The 21623-nt window shown below is 40.9% G+C and overlaps 2 protein-coding genes across 8 annotated transcripts in view; one reads left to right on the forward strand and one right to left on the reverse strand.

Moving 5' to 3' along the window:
• EPB41L5 (erythrocyte membrane protein band 4.1 like 5) overlaps positions 1 to 19476 on the forward strand; it is an 86947-nt gene extending 67471 nt beyond the window's left edge. For 4 of the 6 annotated variants that reach the window (XM_044437972.1, XM_044437974.1, XM_044437973.1 and 1 more), the window contains 8 exons: positions 6189 to 6317; positions 8350 to 8411; positions 9414 to 9527; positions 11110 to 11203; positions 12896 to 12973; positions 14007 to 14048; positions 15163 to 15296; positions 15621 to 19476. In XM_044437972.1, coding sequence (XP_044293907.1) covers positions 6189 to 6317; positions 8350 to 8411; positions 9414 to 9527; positions 11110 to 11203; positions 12896 to 12973; positions 14007 to 14048; positions 15163 to 15296; positions 15621 to 15678 — 711 coding nt within the window. In that variant the 3' untranslated portion in view covers positions 15679 to 19476. Of the gene's footprint in view, positions 1 to 6188; positions 6318 to 8349; positions 8412 to 9413; positions 9663 to 11109; positions 11204 to 12895; positions 12974 to 14006; positions 14049 to 15162; positions 15297 to 15620 lie in introns of those variants that run through there. The other 2 variants (XM_044437975.1, XM_044437976.1) reach the window with 2 other exon arrangements.
• Positions 19306 to 21623, reverse strand: part of LOC123027321 (tip elongation aberrant protein 3-like) — a 28085-nt gene continuing 25767 nt past the window's right edge. For both annotated transcript variants that reach the window (XM_044437982.1, XM_044437981.1), the window contains exon 9: positions 19306 to 21374. In XM_044437982.1, coding sequence (XP_044293917.1) covers positions 20708 to 21374 — 667 coding nt within the window. In that variant the 3' untranslated portion in view covers positions 19306 to 20707. The remainder of the gene's footprint in view (positions 21375 to 21623) is intronic.

Below are 21623 nucleotides of genomic sequence, written 5' to 3' on the forward strand. Positions count from 1 at the left end.
CGTGCATAAGTTGAAGCACCTCCATCATGTTTTTCTTTACTCAGCCTTTTTCTAAGCTAAACAATCCCAAAAGTTGTAACAATTCCTTATGGGGTGTTGCTCCAACCCCTTGATAGTTTTAGTTGCCCCTCTCTGCACTTTTGCCCAATCAATACTATCCTTTTTCAGTTGGATGACTATACACAATGTTCTTAAGTACAGACACATCAAAGATTTATATAAGAGGAGTATGGTTTTGGCAGTGCTATTTTCAATTCTGCCTTGTATTCTCTGCTGTGCAGTCAGGTAAAAGAATTCATTCAGCTTCTTCACGATCTCCTTATCCTCCTTTCCTGCTCCTTCAGACCAACTGTCCAGTAGCCTCTCCAGCTGGTTTCTTTCTTCTGATATATTGAAAGAATTGTTTTTGTTAGCCTTGTTGTTAGTGATATGTTAACAAAAGGTTTCATTTTTGTTTTGCTTCTCTTCTGCTTTTGTCTGCTTTGTACAAGTTTGTGCTCATTTTGGGAAGACTTGGATTTCCTGAGGGAAGCCTTCTTTTCTCATATAGTTCCTTTGACAGCCACTGACTATTGGGCCTTGCATTACTTTTTAAATTTGTGCTATATATACCACCTGAGCTTCTATTATTGCAGTTTAGAGTAATCTTCAAGCATTTCAAAGGGATTTAAGCCTCTTGACTCCTCCTTTCACCTTTGTTTTTACAGTTCCTTCATTGGCAGTTAACAGACGCTTCTACCATTGTAGTCAAACAAGACTGTGATGAGCGTCTTTAGCAGTCTTCCACCTAGATGTATATTGAATCTGCTAGCACTGCGGTCAAGGTTTCCAGTCAGTTCAACAATATATACAGCCTATACTAGGCTCTTGACAGTCCCACCTAGGATGAAATCCCAGATTGTCCCCACTCTGCTCAGTTCCATGACCAGGTGTTCTAGGCCACAGTCATTTAGGACACTGAGACATTAAACTAAATGAGAGGTCTCATATTTTTGCTGTCCTTTTAATGTAAACACTACTGTTTTGTGCCCTATAACTGAAACTGATTGAAAGATTTCAAAGATGGGGAGGAGGGTGATGTCAGATTAATCCTCCATTGTACTTGCAGCCACTTCCAGCTGAGAAACTTCCTGCCTGGAGCTAGTAATCATGCTTGCCAAGCGAGGGAGGTTGAGCTGTGTGCAGGCGCTCCTCTGTCACGTCTGGGCCCAGCTCCAGCTACAAAGCTCACCTCACATCAGAATTTCGTCTTGCCTTCTGTGTTTTTGCATGAGGCTGTAATTGCTGTGAATCACTTTGGCAGTCAAATTTTGGTTGAGAAACAGGAGAAATTTATGTTAAACCAATAAACAGTGGCCTTTCTTTTCTCACAGCTTGGGTTACAGGAGGTTATAACTGTATCCTTTGATGACTGTAAGGGATAACATGCTGTAAGGGATAACATGCTGATTTTTCTGATGGTTTCTGTACTCTTGACTCTTGAAGCAACCTTTCATGAGGGAAAGGTGGTCACGCTGGTGTGGTCATACCCTGCTTGCAGGCTTTCATCTGTGCCTCATGTACAGTGCATGGCTCGTGTATTATAAAGATTACAGTGTATAAGAAGATTAACCTTGGGTGCTATTCTACCAACTGCTTCTTCTCAGAAACAGAAGCGAACACAGACAATCCTGTTCAGTGCCTCTGTCTGTCTGACTGTATTTCGGCTGTAAAAGCTGAAGAAAACAAGCTCTAGGCAATTAAGGAAATGAAGTTGTCTCAACTGATGATTAAACTAAGACAAATGTAAGTATGCTCAAGCTTCTGTGAGCATACTTTAACAAACAACAATTGTGAAGAAAAATTATGAATTTGAGTGTCTTCATAAGCGATAGTTTTTGTGTTAAGGGATTCTTTATCCATGATTAAAATGAGTGGAGAGTTCTGGCTGTATTTACCTAACAGATGTATTAGTTTTTCAGTATCTTGTACTGCAGAGGGGCTTAGCTCACAATCCAAGACATGATCACTAGGCACTTAACCGCTCAGGGTTAAAATGGATTCTTTTTTAAGGCTGCCAAGTTATGTATCCCCTTTTCTTCACTGAAGATGGGATGATGAGGTATCTCAGTTAAAAAATTTTTAAGATGGTTTATGTGCACAAAGGTAAACCTTAGAAAAGTGAACAATTTAATTCCCCACCCTTTCAGAAGCTTTCAAATTGCAGATGAAATGTTCTTACGCTATTTTGAGATGGATGACAGTGGGTTTTTATTTAAGATATTAGGGTTTGCCCAATTTAACTTTAGTTTTATCTGTTTTAAAATGTGTGTGTGGAGGGGTCTCAGAAAAAAAAAAGCATTTGATTTAAATGTTCACCATGCCCTTTTCTATAGGTCATGGATCCCCAGTGAGAAGCCCATAATGGGTTCCCCAGTGTGGTCCTTATGAGCACGCTATTTTTAATATTTTTAAAAAATATCTTTTTAAACATATGCTTAAATGGATTTATATGAAAAACTGGCAACATTCCAGCAGTTATAAATAGACTTCAACAAAGGCAGACCAAATATCTAAATAAGGATCCATTTGAAGGCAGTGTCTATATGCTATCTGTTCAAATATTGAAAACACTGTAAGATCCTCAGTTTACTTCATTATAGGAATGGAGTGCTCATTCCTTCCAGTGTCACAATATCTGCCTTTTAGCTATGAAAGGGCATAGAGTATACTTTTACATTGATGGTTTCTTGATTTCCATGAAGGAGGTAAGCAATTTAAGAGTGTGTATACATCAGTGCATACTTCAAAAAAAAAAACCTATTCTAATACAAATATTGTCTGTGTAATAACCTCCTGGCCCCCAAAATGCAACTCTATATATTTAAAAATGCATTATGCACTACGGAGTAGAGAAGATACAAAAGTTTTAGCTGAGTAAGATACTCCCTAAAATCTATCAATGTGACAGACAGGAGCCACAGAGGTGATCTACTGATTATGCATGATCTGTGGTTGTGCCTACAGCAGTTTCTCAAATTCCCAAATGTGCCTGCAGGTCCAATAAGAGCACTTCAGTAGGCAAGGACAACTTGTACAATATTGAAATATCTGTCCAACACTACCTTACCTGCACACGCCATGTTATGCCTGTCTTCAACCCCTTTTAGACCCAAAATATGCATTGTTTTAAAAAATTAAAAATCATTTACATTCTTCCTACTGAGGGTCCAAACCTTTTATCACTTTAGAAAATGCAGTTTTCTGAGTATTCATAAAAGTGATCTGTTTGGGACAAAAACCACATGCTGATCATATGAAAAATGTTGTGAGCCAAGCTGCTTTTGTAAATCATTCATTCATGCTCTGTTTTAGGCAAGCAAATTCAGTTGCAAGGAGCCAAAGGCTGGGTCAAACTATGTTGCTTCTCTCAGGCAGGGTGGGGCAAATGTCCCATATTGCTCTTTCTCTTGTTCCTTTTAAGTTCACCCATAGGAGCCTTTTCTTCACTAAAGAAATAAATCCTTCTCTGCATTCCCTTTTTGTCCATTTCCCCCTCTAGCCCTACCAGTGCTTCTGAATCCTGGTGTCATATGTGCTGACATCGGTGGGTGAATTTTCCAGAGAGGAAAGGTGTAAGAGGAGCCAAACCCTAATGAAAATAAATCAGATATAATAGCATATGATTACTTTGTTGACAAAATAGAAGGCTATGAACTATATGGGCCTGGCTGTGTAAGATGGCTTGTTCATTGTTTTACTTATGTAAAGAAGGAAGTTGAACATTTGAAAATAAAAAGCTTGTAGCACATCATTGGTGACCTGTTCAACTACAGAAGCTTGATCCCACTGCAGGAATCAAATAAAGTTTCCCAGCTTGCCTTCTGAAATCTCATCAAATGACTTCCGTTAACTGATGATAAAAACAAGTTCCGCCTCTAGAAATTATATCCTCAGAGTCTGCTTTGCCAAAATATGTTTAATATGCTGCAGCTGTTTGAAAATGTTTGGAGATAATCTTCCTGTATCCATAGATGGCATCTTGTAAACTGCAACATGGATGGACATCCCCCTAGAGAGAGGAGCTGCTGTTCCCAGCAGCTTGCTGCCCATGTTCGCTGGATAGCAAGCATGAAAGGCTGGCAGTGCCAAGCTCTGGACGAGCACCCTGGCACTGAAGGGAGCAATTAATGTTTAAATACACAAGCATTCCAGTTTCTTGAGTTTCTGGAATGTAGGGAACAATAAAAGCTGAACTTCATAAATTGTTTTTTTAAAGTGTTCTACTGATAGTTTTATATCCTAAAGAAAATACTGCATACAGAATGCAAGGTGGGAAAAGTAGCTAGAAAGCATGATTGAACTATGTGGATGCACAGTTGGAGAGACTCTGCTAAAATATTACTAAGTCATAAATGCTGGACCAAGGCAGTTCTTCTGGTCTTTCACTCTGGAACCATTTGTGACTGAGTTCATTTGCAAAAGCATTCCACAGGGAAGATTTTCTTCTATTGAAATCCAACTCCTGGGTGGCTAAATACAATAACAGGCAGATTGAATAATCTGGACTTTTCAGCAACCATTGTGCATACAAAGCCCTATAATTATGATTGGAGGCATGGGGGGAACCAGAGAGACAAAAGAGTACTCTCCCCTCCCTTGGAACCTCAACACAGAAGAAAGAAAAGAGGAGGATGTAGAGGAGAGAGTATACTTTCAGGATCTAGTAGCTCATGGGAAGGAGATTTTAATGAGTACTTAAAACAGAGGAGTTACTTTTTGCTAAACATATTTACAAAGCTTGAGAATATTCTCCTGGCAGGCAACAGTAGTGATTAAATCCTGTGTTTGCCTGCTTTAGATAATAGGAACTGATCCTTGCTGCTGCTTGGTTCCACTGCTAGGAAAAGGCAACGTGTAAGCAGCAACCATTGGCTTTGCTTGCATAGCAGTTTAACCCACCCTGTGAATATGCTATGCAGTATGAGTTGCTCATAGAACAACCCCACAACATGCCTGACAGGCAATCAGGCTTGCTGTAGCTCTCTCGCTCCTTCCCCCTCCAGCTGACTCCAGAGTCTGCCATGGCAGAACTCATCCCCTTCTTCTTGCTCCAACTACCACTTCTTTTTGCTTGCCTCATTTGTCATGGCTTTCAGTGACTCAGAAATGCACACTTAGGGTCATGTTTTTCAGCCCCAGAATATTTCACAAGTATCTTTGTGCTTTCTTTGATTTACTTTTTCAAGAAGTCTTTCACAAGTGTGCACTTATAATTGGCCCATATACATGATCCTGTCTGGTCAATTTCCTTGTAGGTTTCAGCTGTCAAAGGAAGCAAGTAGGACAGGGGTCTCCAACTCAACTTACCTGGGGACCGCTGGAAGTAGAGGCTGGGTGAGGCTGGGCCGCATCAAGTATTCCACCCCCGCGGTGGGGGTGGGCCACTCATCCCACGGCCGGCCCAGGTGCCGCCGCCACTTTGAAGGCCGCAGGGCCCCTCCCCTGTGCCCCGCCCGTCCCGGAAAGTGGCCCGCGGGCCGCGAGTTTGAGACCCCTGAAGTAGGAGGAATAGGTAGACAAATTATAAAATTACACATTGAAAAGCTCTGGTAAGAGGGGGGAAACAAGGCCAAGGGAGGAACAATTTTAAAAATTAAACAGAAAGAGAATGGAAACAAAACTAACACCCCTCCCCTGTCTTATCTTGTTGTTCTCCACTGCTTTGAGTCTCACCCTACCTCAGCTCTAATAGTGGATGTAAGCTGGCTGAGAATGAAACTACAGGACAGGGGCTTGCTAAATTCTTTGGGTGGTAAGCGAAACCCACTCCCATTAATGCATAACCATTGACTTGGTTAAAAATCCATGTGTGTCTGGTTTGATCCTCATTTCTTAGTATACTTAATGTTTCACAACATTATTTTAATGCAAATCTTCCTGTATTACATATGCAGCTGTTGTTCCTAGGTGGAGATTTTGCAAACTAAATAGAGCAGAACTCAAATTATGCATATTTTGCTATGCAAACCACATGCGTGATTGTAAAAGGTTTTCTCCAGCAAACCATGGACTAAATGTTGCAGCCTGACCTTGAGCCTTCCTTAATTTTCTGATTTTGAATCACTTTTGTGTGTTTGCTTAGTGACTTTACAAAGGTTCTCACTGGAGAGATGCAGTTATTTACATGCAATTTTGTTCCTCTCTAGGAAGAGGTAGTGAAGCTGACAGAGAAGTGCCTCAACAATGCAGTTGAGAGCCCAATGAGTGCCTCCCTGCGGCTGCCACCAGACATCAAAAGCAACATTTTGAAAGCCCAGGCAGAGGCAGTGCACAAGGTAAGTGCTGCTGGCCAGCCATCCAATGGATCAGTATGCAAGAAAGTAAGTAAGCAAACAAAACCTGGGGCAGTTTTCTGCAGTATTTCCTTGAGTTCTAATATTCCTTGTGCCTGCCTGATGTACAAGTGCTTTTGGGGTCTAGTGATTATAACACTTTGGTCATCCTGATAATGAAAGAGCCTAGTAGTCTTTGGAAGAACAGAGTGAGGAGGCAAAACAAATGGGTTTAGAACAGGTTTATCCACCCATTGGTTTTCATTGACTTTACCTTTTCTACATGCTGTTCTACACCATGTTCCCCCACCCACCCAGTGTAGCTGAACCTTGTGTAGGGCTGATGTGGTCATGTAAAAGGTTGCTGCTCTGGAATTCTCATTGGGTAAAACCCATCACTGGCCTTTGGTCAACAGAACAGGTCTCATTGCTGGAAGAGATTTCCTCTCCCACCCTGCCTCCGAAAGGCTAGTAGTCCTCTGAAGCAGGTGGCAGGGGGTAGGAGGGTGCAACGAAGGGAAAGTCAGAGCTGGCTCTACTGGGACTCTCCATACTGACACGTACAGCTAAATGGCATCACACGGAGAGTCAGTGCAGTGTGATGATTAGAGTTTTGAGCTGGGATCAAGGAGATCTGGGTTCTAGTTCCCACTTGGCCACAAAGCTCACTGGGTGACTTTGGGCTGCTCATTCACTATTAACCCAACCCACTTTACAGGATTGTTGTGAGAATAAAATTGATGGGAGGTTTATGTAAGCCTTCTTGAGTTTCTGGAAAGAAAAAAGGTGGGATCTAAATAAATAAATCTGGCCTGTCGAGCAGAAGAAATGAGGGACAGGCTGAGAGATTATCCAGTTTTACTGCTGCCACAAGGAGATAAGAGGTGAAGCGGGCTTATTCCACCAGTTTTGCAGACTTTTTTTCTTTCTCATCCCCTTTTCCTTAGATTATAAACCTGAGTGCTAGAACTTTTTTTATTGATTCTAAGATGTTTCAAGAGCTTTAAAGTATAAATGAGAAAGTATACAAATACTTTAATAAATATGTATTGGATTTTATCCAACATCAGAGCTGTCCACTAAATTGCACTTAGGAATCTATATTAGCAGTAGTTTTTTGATTGATTGAGTCATTCATTCATTCGTTCAGATAGGTATAGCCATTGGCTATATGGCCAGTATTCAAAATAAATGTTTAATAATGTAATTATCAATGTAAAACATTAAAAACAGGACAAGAAATCTTCAAAAGAGTCAAACCAACTATTAGCCACTGTTAACCATCTCATACTTAGCCAAACAAAAACTTATTTATAGAAGTACAAGACTTCAGATCCATCTTGACTTTCAGATCACAAACAAAAGAGAATAAGCACATGTTGATTTGTTGCTGGTGCTTTTCTCACTCTTTAGAAACATCAAATTCTGCCCTCTTGAGGCTATGAACACCACATGTTTGCATTTTTTTTCTTTTTCCGTGTCCATTAACTTTCTACAGGTTTTGGAAGTGCAGTAAAGTGATTTTTATTCTTTATAAGCATTTGGAGTTGATTAAGGTTTGTGATCTGTATCTAGCTGTTATCAGTACCTTCATTATTTTATTGTGGAGTTGCATACTGTATTTACTTCATATTTTTACTATAAATAGCTTAAAATCTTAGATGGGTTGGTAGCATGTGCATATCAAAATAGCTAAGTGTTGGGATACTTTTGTCTGGCAAAATTGTTGCACTGCTGATCTGTCATACAAAAGCATTCACCTGCTTTGCATGAGGCTATGCAGAAACTGGGCTGCCTTCTGCCCAGCTGCCATCAGCTTTCATAAAGAACTCAGGAATGCAGCATGAAGAACCTAGAACTCTGAGTTGTTGAGAAGTAGAGTTTGAGCTCATTGTTTGTTATTGGGTTAAAACTCTGAGTTACTTGCGCTTCAACAACTCAAAGAGTTCTGAGTTTGAATGTCAGGTCAATACAAGCCAGTGATCCCATTTAAAACTATAACCTCTGTAAAACTACAATTTTTGTTTTATTTCAGGTTACAAGGGAGGATAGCATGTCAAGCAACAAAAACACTAACGTTCAAGATGCTGCTGCCAGGTACGAATGCTGAGATTGAAATTCTGCACGAACTCATTGTGGCATGGGCAAGTTTTTTCACTCACTTTGTGAACTGAGAAGCCATTATGTAAAAGCCGCCTTTCAAATTTCAGATAATTGGTAGTTTAAAAACAACTAAAGGGTGATATTTCTGCAGTTTTCATTAATTCTTAATTGAAAATGAAACACATTTGTGAGTTGGCCTTTATAATTCATTGAATTTGCTTAAGCCTTAAAAAATTAAAGACTGTTTTTGGGAGCAACCTGACCTGGAATGCAGGACTAATACACCTGTGTGTATTCAGGAGAGTAGCTCGATAGTGGAATTCCCCGGACTTAGTGTCTGTTCCTGGTCATCCCCCTGAGAGAGGCAGAAAAGGAATTAGTTTCAGTGCATTCATGCGTGATGCAAAAACGCATCTGGCTATTGGCTTCCCACAGGCTCAGGATTTGTAAAGAGGTTTCTGTCTGCTAAGTGGATAAGATGAAAAGGTGAGTGGAATTCTGCAGTTGTGTGAATACACTAACTCAATTGCAGAAGTCAGTATGATCTAGAAAAGCATGGCTTTTATTTTAAAGTGTCATGCTAAGCAGGTATCTGAGCAGGATTCCCTGTTCATAATCTAATGCATCTGTACTTCTAGAGATTACAACAAAGCTTTTTCACATCAGTGCACACTTTTTTCTTCCACCCATATCTAGCAAGTGCTGCAATAATGAATTATGTCTATGTATATGCCTAGGTACAGACACATTTACTTAATGCACTTAGTTTACAACATTTACTTTTCCTTCTGTCAGAGTTTGAACAATCTCATTCAGAATCCTGCTGTGTTGAAATCCACAGTGCTCACAGGCCAGGGCATGTAAATTGCCAAGAGATCGCTTGCAATGAGGGAGTGCCAGGGTGCTGGGCCTTTTAATGTCAATGTGAAGAATGTTCTTTAGCAAAGAGTGGGAAAAGGAGCTCATAGTGAAACCTTTGGATCTGCTTTTGTTCAGGGCCGTTCTTCCCTCAGGAAGAGTTCAGAACAGCTCCCTGCGAGCCCACAGCCCAATGTTCCAGGAGCCAAGAGAAGGGCTGAAAGAAACCCCAGTCTCAAATGCCTTCATTCTGTAAGTGCTCTGGGTGGGAATATTCCAAGGGCAAGGAAGCTGCATGGACACTGCGCACAGATTAAATCACCTGTGCAAGAATAAAACAGTTGAGCACTGACTCACTCACTCACTCACTCACTCATTTATTTATTTAAAACATTTCTATGCTGCCCCATTCGCAAAAAGCCTCGGGGCGGCCTACGAAACAGTTAATCTTGGCAATTGCAAGTCAGGTTAGTCATTCTGCTTTTCCAGCTGACAGCATGGAGCAGTGAGCATGGCTTATTCTCAGTCCAAACAGGCAACTGATCAGGCGGGGAGAAAAGAAACCTCGAGGTTGCTTCTTGGAGGGTTTGCTTCCTTGAGTGCCACCTGCTCGTAGGGGCACCGTCGCTGCTATCTGTGTAGCCCTGCCAAAAGGTTGCTATCCTGCTAACAACCTGAAATGCATAATTTTTTTTAAGCATTTTTGTTTAGCCTATCCATTTCCCCATGGCCCTTTCAGTCATGTCATCCAGGATTTGGAACCATCTCAAAGGGTTTATTGATGGCACCAATGCTACATGGTTTCAGATGAACAGTGGAAATAGTTTTTATTCTGTTTGCAGCTTCAAACTTGATTTTAACTCCTAGATTATTTCAGGGGTTTTTTTGTTTTTGTTTTTTTCTTTTTTCTGGAAAAAAGTAGCTTCTTTTGGAAGCTACTTTTCTTATACTGCCTGCAGGAAGGCAGGAAAATGTATTTAAAGCAAGCCTTTTCAGCTTTCTTATTGCAGCAGTATTGCTGCATTCTAGCTGCTCACCACTGGCTTCCATAGAAACCAATATGCTGAAGAAGATTTTCTGTATCCTTTCTAATTGAGTTCTCCCAAAACTTCAGAGAATGCAGTCATGGCTTTTGATGGGAATTATGAGCATCTCTGGTCTCCACATCTGCTCAGTTTTTCCGTGCATTAATAATTCTGCCCTTGCTGCATTTGCAGAATGCAGAAGGCACTCTCCTCTGTCCCTTTACTTTACTAAAGGATGCAGTTTTTCCAGGACCGATGCAAGTGATACTTCACAGCAGACAGCAATAGATTCGAGCATCACCTGCTCTTAAGGGGCAATAAAATGATAAATTCTGAAAGATTTTGAGTTGAAGTTTATACAAACCAGGGTAATTCCTAGCCTTCCTTTTCTGTGTTAAAATGTAGCTTTTTAAGTAGATGAATGAAAGTTTGGTTCCTTCATAGACTGCTATTTTTGGTCAGTGTTCATGTTAGCATGTGCCACAGAATGGACAGAGCTTTTGGCATTCTCCTGTCCAGTTACTGAAAGCACAAGTGTCCCATAAAGCCATGGAGGCCTGCAAAGGAGTGAGCAGAACACTCTGGGATAGAGGATTCCCACAGCCTTCTCGCTGCAGTGCAGTGCCTTGCTGGCACCTGGAAGTCAGAAAGCTTCCTTAGGGAAACAGGCAGTGAGGTGCTGCAGTTCATATGCCCATGACTTCAATGGCTGTGCTTGCTTTCTGACAGGAATCTTTTCTTTGCCCCATAGAAGTCACTTGTCTTGCAACCGAGCTAAAGAATTAGGGAAAGTGTTTTCTTCTTTCCAGGAATGAATTCAACGAGGATACTGCTGCCTCTAGCCTTGAGGATTCTTTGAGCCCCCCTAACCTGGCTTCTGTAGAAGAGGCTGCTGTTGTAAAGGTATGCTTTGTGAAGAGAGGAGGGGTTTTCTTCAGATTGCTGACCCAAGTTGGAGGCTGCATGCATTAGATAAGTCTGTGGGTGTCTGGAGCAGCATTTCCTTTTCATCTGTAATGGTTCCAGGTCACACGTCCAGTTTTAGCAACAGCCTGTGCCTAGCTTGGAGATATGAGATTAGATCTGGGGTGCTGAACCTCCAGCCGATAGACCAGTTCCAGCTTGTGGTACCTCTTGGTTCTTCGTCGTGGCCTCTGTGCATCACACATACGGGTGCTGCGCCTGCGCAGTGCCTAGGCTGGAAGATTAAAAAGCTAATGGTTTTTGGTGGGAAAACTCCGTTCCCCTCCCACTTCGTGGTATAAATAGAGCGGAGTGTCCGTTCATTTTGTTTGACTTATGGCCTGCTTCCCTTGGCAATTAGCAAGAATCAGGATATGGAAAGGGCTCCCCATTTGCACATATTCAGCTTCTACTTTTTTTAAGGTACGGGGTTCAGTGTGGAGGAATCGGGGAGGAAGGTACAGGTGGAGAGGGAGAGGAAGCGAAATAGGAAAGAGGGTTAGCAGGAGAGAGGGGGAGAGAAAGCAGGACGATGGGGACGTGGATAGGGGAGATAGAAGGAGAGCTGAGGGACAAAAAAAGGGGGCTGCAGAAATGTGAGGCCCACCTTTACATCTGCTCTGGCTTCAGGTCCACCAGTCCTGATATCCAGTCCCTTAAAGATACAATATGAGGAAATGATGCCCTTCACTTAAAAAGGATTTCCCATTCCTGTATTAAGCCATAGTTTACCACTTTGTGTATGAGCCTTAGATCATAAGTTGTTTATTCTTATGTCTAAACAGGGCCAAACCATAATTAGTGTGAGCCATGGTTAAGTAAGACAAGATAACTTTAGCCTGTGAATTTGTGGATGTGGTGCTAAACCAGAAGTCCCTGAACTTTTTCAGGCTGCTGCTACCTTTCCTCCTAGACAGTAGCCCTAGCTCTCACACCTCTTTCTTAAATTAGGTCTGATTCTCTCCTGTAAATTTAAAACAACCAGTCACCACCTGCCTGGATCTTTCCACTGCCCCCGCAAGGGTGGTACTACCTACTTTGGAAACCACTGTGCTAAACTATAGTTTAGTTTAGGGTTGGGCAATATATGGAGGATGGGCTGCAAACACCCTATTGTCTCTATGCTGCCTTTAAAAAGTTCATATTTTTGCTTGTGGGAGTGAGGGTTGCATCCAGTGCATTATAGCATGCCAAAAATGTAAATAGAGCTCATTTGAAGCTAAGAGTATTTAAAACAACAGCTCTAGCTTGGAAACAAACTAAATTTAGCTACTATAGCACTTCCTGGAAATTATCCACCCCTGGTTTTAGCATTGTGTGCAAATCTGACCTCAAATATTGTAATGTCAGATATTCTAATATGTCTGAACTTCTGTACAGAATACCAGTTACAAAGTTTCCTGTTGTATAGACTATGAACTTTTGAATAACAACAATTCAGTTCTCATACTGTCTCAATGTGACTTGGATTCAGGTTGTTTAATGAAAATTCTTGTGTATCAAACTCTGAAATATATATGGCAAGAGGAAAGGACTGTTTGCAGCTTTTCAAAAATGAATGGAATAGGAAAAAATGCTCAGCAGCTCTGTCTGGTAACTGTTTATAATTTAATTAGTGGTTATGTTTTGCAGAACCCTCAAGAGGACGTGGAGATTTTGTTAACATCACAGACAGATAATTTAATTGACTTTTCAGAAGCCATGCCTCGGGTAAGGATGAAAATTAAATGGAACTGAAAAGATTTCATTGTGCTGTTAATTTTTGAAGGAAAACATGATTGACAGATTCATACTTCTCATCATTTGTACAAAAGTCACATTTGCTTCTAGTCTATACATTTCTGTGCTGGTTTCTCATATAGTGAATGTATTGCAATGACCTCTGGCAACTAAAGTTACATTAGAATGCCTTATTACAGGTGCATCTCTAAAGCAAAGTTCTGAATTACTTCAAATGTCACTGTCCAGGTTTTACCCAGGCAGCATTTCTCTGCCAAACCAATGACTTTATTGTCTGTTTATTAGAACAAACTGTTAGCATAGAGCAAGCATTAAAAGAAAAGCCCTGTGCATTGCATGGAAGGAAAAAGGTCTACCTATGTCCTGTTTGTATCACTTTCTCTTCCTAGTACAGCTATGTGCTAATGGAAGGGAATCCATCCTTCAGTATAGCTGTAGTTGGTGCGTGACTTTTGCAGTGTCACTTGCATAGTTTTAATATGGATTGAAACTAAGGTAAATTATTTCCTAGATAATACACAGCAAAATTTACCAATAGCTATGCAGTTATTAACTGCTGTGTTATATAAGCTGTTTTCATTTTTTTCACTACTTTTTACCTTGCTTTTCACCCTGTAAGCACTGAAACATAACGGTGGGGCCTCCCACACCAGCGACATTCAAAAAGAAACTGGACAGGCATCAGAGTGAGATGGTGTAAATTGGTGTCCTGCAACAGCAGGGGACTGGACTCGATGGGCTTCATGGTCCCTTCCAACTCTACTTTTCCATAATGAAATTTCATATAAAACCAGGGAGCAGGACTGCCTTAAGCATTGCCTTTTTCCTATCACTGGCAGTTGCAGACAGATAATGCTTGGGCTGCCGTTGAGCTTCCTGAGTAAGTAAAGTATAAAACAAACTGACACTGGCAAAGAAGTGGCAAGGCAAGACATGTGAGAACAAAAGAAACATTTCAAAGTCTATTTTCCCCCTTAATATCTTGTCTGCTTCTGATTTTTAGGTATCTTCTCCATCAACGGTTATGCCCAGGTGGTTAGTGCCAGTAAGTTATTCAATCGTGTTTGAGAAACATGAATTTAAATCATTCAAAAATAATCTATGTCTAACTGACTACTAGTATGAGTAGCTAAAAAGTAGATAGTAAACTGAACTGTATTCCTTTAAAATGTACCTTTAAAACTTTTGAGCATTAAAGGTACAATCCTATGTAAGTACAGATGCAAAAAAAAAAAAAAAAAACCTACAAATACCAGCATTTCTCACACAGCCATGGCTACTCTATGGAATGGTGGAAGTTGAAGGACTTCTTTCTGCCTTAATATACATAGGACTGCATCTTAAGCTTTCTAAAAATCCACCACTTCTGTGATGTTCAGGAGTAATGTATCTCTCTCTCTCGAGTGTAGTAGACCTGCCCCCTTTAGTTTGGCAGGGTGTGGTGAGCACCCCCCCCACACACACTTGATCAGCCAGTGTCCATCCTTGTGGCTGAGTGTGACACCTATGGCACCAGTCCTAGTGCTGTGTATTCTGACGTCTTTCCATGCTCCCCTCTCTCTGGAAGATGGTAGCCTGGAATTCTTGTTGAAGTGGGTAGTGAAGACTGGTTGACTTTCCTCAGCTTCTTCAGGGCTTGTGAAGAGACAGCTTCATAAACCTGTGCTTTCTTTGTACAGCACAGATGGGATAGGGGAGTGGCACAGGAGAGTTGGCAAAAGAAATGGGGAACCTCTCAGCCGTGGGTGGCCCGCATATATAGCTGACTCTTTCTGCTCATCCGACACAATATTGTCCTTTGTATGACCAGAAAAATCCTTCCTGATAAATCTAGTTCCTTTGACTTGCCCATTGATTCATGCAAATGTTCTTCAGGCCATTTCCCCAGCCAGGTACTGAGACTGGAACTAATCCCAGTTGGGGAAAGTAGAAGCAAAGGTTGGGGATGGGTTGAGGAGAGAATGCAGGAGAGTATCTGTGGGGGTAGGATGCATTGAATGTTTTGCCTACAATATCCTTTCTGCATTTGTTTTATCTTGGCCAATATGATACTTGCTGGACAAATGCATTTGCTGATAACATAGTTCTTTCCCCACCTCACTTAGATCATGTTAGTTTGTACTACCTTACTGGCCTGCCTGCTTTTGTTTTTCTTATAGAGTGGTCTGGTTTCCAATGGGCCTTTAGGGAATGATGTTTCCTTGGCTCTTCAGGGAGTGAGAGGCAGCACTGAGGCAATGTCAGTCTTGGCTGGCTCCCCACCTCCACTGTACTCACCTGACACCATGCCCAGGTAAGGGTTTTGTCCTTGCTGCTGCATTGCGTTAAGGGCAATGCTGCTGGAATTCTAACTGAAACATTGTTTTACTGAGTGAATGTTGTACTAATTCAGTTCTTCCCTTGTGGTGCTCATGGTGGACAACTCACCAATGTATTTACAGTGTGTATTCCATGTTAAAGAGCATCGCTGCAATGACCTTGACTGGAAGTTTTTGCTGGTTGTTCAGTTGATTAATTCCTTTCAGCCTGCATAGTTCAGGAATGTAGCAGTCTTAACAGAATCCCTTCCCTCATCTCCCACCCAGGTGGTTTGTATCACATGTTCCTTTCTTTTCAGTCCAGTTGCTGAAGATGCTGCAACAAGACCAAAGTGTTTACTTACCACTGAACTCTGAGCTTGACAAGTCTCATCTTCTGAGCATTTTCAGTGAGCTCCTGGAAAAGAGGTTCCTGGAATTGACCCATGCACAGACCATGGTTAAAAAGAAATGCCTGGCTTTTTTATAGTAGATCCTTTCAACTGGAATTAGAATATGACTATAGGACGAAGAGCTGCTGGGAAGCCCGAGTATCTCTTGAAAACTACACTGAAACAAGTTCTGACATGTAATGAAATTTCTGAGGTTTCCATCCATATATGTGCTTTTGTTTATAGAACCTTTGTAGAAAGTGGTTGCTGCAGTGAGCCAGCAAGCTCGATCTGGCTCTGTACATTTTTATGGGGGGGATTAGAGCTTCTAAGGCCACCTGCTGGGTTTTGGTGTAAAAGCAAATAGTAGTAGTATCTTTATACATCAACCTCTTTTCTATGTGACCGCCCCTCCGATCTTCCTTTCTACTGATACCTGTCAAACATTCTTGGCCTTAATCCACTTTCTAGACTCTGCACTTTTTTCACAATGTATGGAAGGAACTGAAAATGCAGCACCCGGTAGCCATTTATCCCACTGGCAGGCTTTGCTCTCTTTAGCTGGGGTGATGAAGCATTTTTATACCCAATGCTGTCGGGCTGCCATCGTCTGTGGGTGGGATACCTTTTGGTCTATTCTGTACAAAATGTCTCAACTTAAAGATTAAGGGAAATTTACTTTGGACCCTTCCATGAGCGACTGTTGGAAAAGTTCATAGACTTTCATGGAATGAATCTGAACTTACTAAAATTGGTTTGAGAATCGATGACTGATTTCTCTACTACAAGTGCATGTTAATTAGCTACTGTCCTTTTCCTTTGCTTTCCACTTTAAACCATTTTTTCAGCTGTGATAAGTGAGACTGCACTTGGAATGTGTTTGTGCAAGACTGAAAAATCCAGAAGCAAAACATGCCAACAGCCCAGCCTACCTTCTTTAAATTAAACCTGTGATTCAGGGAAATCACCTCTGTCTACAAAAAAAGTGCTTATTTGTGGATCAATGGTGAAACCAATTTCACCACAAACTCAGGAAGGATGCTTTTTGTTAGCTAACTGAATCCCAAATTTAATTCATACTTAACATTTTTATTTGTAATCTGATTCATCCTATCTGCGTTGAGGCAGAACAATATACTGGTCAGTTCTGTGGTTGAAGTTTTAGAACTAACCCATTTCATCTGCACATTTTCAAGGACAGGAAAGTTACAGAATGCATTAAGTTTGATTACTTACATTGTTCTACTTGTGAAAGCAGCTTCGGAGGATATAAGCGTTATGAAGCAGGTCCCCTTGAAACATGATTTATTAACATGTCTATTTCAAGAAACCATTTACATGGATGGGAGAAAAAAATATTCAGATGGAAGAAACTTGTGTGATATGAAATCCAAATGAACTGTGAAAAAGAAAACTATGAAAGAACTGCCTTTATTAAGGTATGTAAACTTGAATTTTGTGACAAAGCTTAAAAAAAAACCTGACATTTTTGTAGTTTCTTCTACAATGGTGGGGGGGGGGGAGTGAGGAACCAATCCACTCTGGGAACAGCTTGTTCCCTCTTGTCTTTCCTCGCTTCTTAAATGGCTACTGCTACTTGTGAAATAAGAACAGCTGCTGTGCTTTTTTGTAGCTTTGTAAGGAGTCGGGTTTCTGTATCAAGTAGGCTCTGCTGGGGGAATCAGCAAGGTAGATCTGCCAGTAGCTGAGCTTTTAACTGCAAGATTCCCCAGGTTACCAGAGCTCAATGGTGTTTTGCTTTTGAAGCAGTTTTGGTAGTTTGTTCAAGACTGCCAATGTTCAGAGAGACTCCTCAGATATTTTTTCAGGGTGGAGATAAAACCTTAATTGCTTGATGAATCTCATCAAAACTTTAGAAGACTACAGGCATAGCATTATTTTTGGTGCTGAGTTCTTCATTTTCAGACACTGGGTTGCACAAGATGTACGAAAGCACCAGTTGCTGTTTGACTGCTAACCAAATTGCTAGCTTCATTTCCTTAATTTACCTGTATTAGGGCAAAATTAGCCAGTTTGTGGAATGTTATATGTAGACTTTTAGACAATGGTAAGTTTAAAAAGTTATATGGTTGTTAATTGATGGTCTGATGTAAGCCCAGGGCATTCAGGTAAATGATCAGTTGGAAGAAACGTCTGCTATCAGCCCTGATATTCTGAAATTCTGAATTATTAGGAAGTGTTTTAAGTAATCTTGGCCAATATTGCAATTCAATATATTTAAATAAATAGCCAAGTTCATTTGTTACTTTGACTGATGAAGGAATATTTTGTAAGTAATGGTCTCCTCACCTGTGTTGATGTTTAACAGTAAACTCAAAGTGTTTAAGTAGGCAGTATCTGACCCATGGAAATGGCATGTGGAATATAGCCTTTTCCCCTGTTAGATTAGTCATGAAATGATATTGGTAATTCCTTGGAGGAATTGCACAAACAGAGTAGTACACTTCAAGCAAGTGACCTTGCTTATTGTCTAGTAACTGTTTCATGTAGCCAAACTATCACAGTAAGGTCAGCAGAACAAAACTATTTCCAAAAATGCAATACCTATCAACAGAGGTGAGGATTAGGCTTAATCACCTGATCACCACCTCTGTTTAGCAGATCATTTAGCTACAATGTCAGGTTTAGGGGGTTGATTGACTCTGTTGCAGTGTACTTTGCAGGTTATTATTACCTGAAGTCAGGAGGGTTATGACAGACAAGAAAGTAGGCACAGTGAGAAATGCTTCAAAACAAGCCTTTCCATTCTCAGTGCATGCAAAACTGAACTTTTGTTTACAGCAGAGGTAGCTACAACTTAAGTAGCTAAATTGTCCAAACACACTTAGGTTCAGTTCATATACATGTGTCCACCCTGTTTGTATACCGAAGAACTACCTGGAAGTCTTTCCTCCAGTTTGTGAATAATGTATGAAATAGGCACTGTAGATGCAAGGTTCATACCTGCAGGAACCCAGCTGAGAGGTGTGCAAGTCAGCCCTTCAGCACACAGCAACAGCGAGTCTCTTTGTGTGCTCCACTAGGCACATTATGTAACATACAGAGACTCGCTGCTCAGAAATTGTATGCATCAGGACTTAGGTTTCTCTGCTGATGAAGACTGAAATGCTTGGATCTCATGTTTGAACACTGAACATCAGCAACTGATCTAGAGCAAAATGTTCACCTATTTTTTGTGAAATTAACAAAAGTTGGGAAAGATAGGCCTTCCACATGCATCAAAGTGGAACAAGGGGCATTGTGGTATCATACTTTCAGTATGTTAAGTATTTTATTTACTAATTCTTTTATTCTTACTTCTTTCCATTAACTGGACAAACTTACTTAAAAGTATGTAATAATAATGGTGTATTTTGTTTAAAAAACAACCACACCCACTAACTGCTGTATTTGTAATCTTCAAAAAAATGTAGAGCTTGATGGTAGCTCTAAGTATAACTTATTTTTTTAAGTGTTGTGTGAGTATATATAAATTCAAGGTGCACTGTGTTTCATGACAGATCCATAAAATGTGTTGCAATAACCACACTGAGCATCTGTATATGGGAACAAGAACTGTGATTTGTGGTCCACTTGGAATCCATCACAAATGGATGATGTTGTAGTTTATTTCTAAATATAACACAACTGTGCAAAATGGCTGCCTTGAAGTATTCTCATTCCAGAACAAAAACAACAACATAGCAAGACCAGAAATTTGTCCACACATTACAAAATGCAGGCAAAATCTCCTGCTTTCTCGAGTTTCTGTCTGTAGTGAAAATAAGTGATGTTTGGAGGGGTTGGCATTGGGTGGCAACCACTGTTACACAAGTAGAAATCCACTTGCACAGTGGAAGTCTCTCCTCTCTTCCACCTCTGCAGCCCCTGAAGATCTGCTCAATTTATAGGAAATGTATAGGTCTTTTCTTCACACAGAAGTCTCCTAAAGTTGGTGGGTTGGGGCAGACAGGCTATTCACTGCCCCACTTTTTCAGAGGTGACTGAAAAATGTATGCAATGACACACACACTCCGGCTTTGTGACCCGGAACCTGGGCACCCCCTTCTTTCTATAACATTTATCGGTAGTATGGAATATAATCGATGGCGTATACAAAGATGGATAAAGGGAGATGGCTCCATCTTGTGTATGAACAGAAAAATACAATTAAGGCATAAAGGATACTCGGTTAGGAAGGCATTCTCATCCAAATAAGTTTACGTAAATTAGATGTCATCAAGTATCATTTGGTATAGCTAAATACCTCAGTAAAAGAAGTAAAGGATATCATGACACACATTGGGGAGAAAATGCTATTTTGATATTCTGCATCATCAAAGGATGAGAGAGAAGTGTGGACATCAATTAACCAGTGTTGCTTTCATAAGTCTTTACAAGTATAGAACTACATGGGAATCTGTGGCTTTTTCTTTTTCTTTTTTTAAGGGAAGTAAAATAACTTGGATATTGTACCTGAAAATTACTTGGAGATGGCATTAAAGTAAGATTGAAGTCCACCCCAAGTTACATTCAGGGATATTAAGCGGTATAATATAGCAGCGCAGACACTAGATGAATGAACCACAAAGGTCTCCAGCTCAAACATCCCTTCAGCCTGCTGTTTTTTACCATCACTGCCCAGCTGCAACATGGAAGCTGAACTGACCCTCTTTACAGGGTTCTCATAAAAATTGGACTAGTTGCATAGGCTTTAAAATTGCTATAGAAATGGTAAATAGAGATATAGGTTGTGGTAACAATTTGCCAGACAGTTTGCCAGATGATTCAGTAAGCTGCTTAATCCAAGTGTTCAGTATCAAGCACCAGGAAAAGCTGCATGGCTTGTTTTGCTGAGGTGAAAGACTCCAGAAAATGCCGGGAGTCCTTCCTTCCCAGGCTGTCCTTAACAAATACTTCCCATTCACAGAAAAAGGGTCAGCAGGATTCTTCCTGATGGCCATCTTCACAAAGGCCAGGCCTGTTTTTTCCCCTCTGTGTTACATGCTCACCAATTACATATAGTTTATTTGCATTTGCAAAAATGAGATTGCAGAAGAGCTGGACAAGGGTTTACCTCCAAGAAGCAGCAGCACAGCAGAGGGGCAGCTACTGTCCACACGCCCAGAGCTGATGTTTGCCTGTCCCTCCGTAGGGTTGACGGTGGTAAACTCCTTTTCCCTCAAAGGGCTGAGGTATGAGTGTCCTTTTCTGGACAAAATGTCTGCAGCTTCATTTTCACTCAGTTCTATGTTAGAAGTGGTTTGGAAGGAACAGAGTCCTGGCTCCTCTTGAGACTGGCAAAAAGTAGTCATTTCAATTTCAGCTTCATCCTCATTGCTGAATGGTTTGTATGTGGGCCTCCGGTCAATAAAGTCACAGAAACACGAATGCTTCTTAGAGATGAGCGCTAGCTTTGAAATGCCCTGTTCCTTCGGATGGCTGAGTGATATCCCTGGAGCATCAGCAGTTATTTGGAAACCATATCCAGTACCCAGCAGGCAATGGTAAGCTTTGGATGAAGGATCTGTTGTGCTAGCCATTTTTTTCCACGTTTGAGTCGGAAAATGATATTTCCACAAAGTACTGCTTGGCCTGGCATTAGAAACTCCTCCTCCAAACACCAGCATAGAATCTTCAAATATTAATGCAGAATGTCCCACCACTTTGGGAGGCCCCTGGCTAAGCACGGGACAAAATGAGCACAAGGACAAAATGTTTTTATGCTGATCACAATGATGCCAGATTTTTAAAAAGAAAAGAAGCTCATGAAATTTTAAATATTCCTTTGGTTAAATGCAATATATGGAACAGGGCATTACCTTCTCTATACTACTGCGTGCATTTCCTTCCACGTGATTTATCTAATACAATACTCAAAGTATCCATGAGAACTTGTATAGGGCTGCTCATCTTCAGTGTTGGCTGCCA

Source organism: Varanus komodoensis, unplaced genomic scaffold (genome assembly GCF_004798865.1).
Source record: "Varanus komodoensis strain SLA01 unplaced genomic scaffold, ASM479886v1 scaffold32, whole genome shotgun sequence".
NCBI lineage: Eukaryota > Metazoa > Chordata > Lepidosauria > Squamata > Varanidae > Varanus > Varanus komodoensis.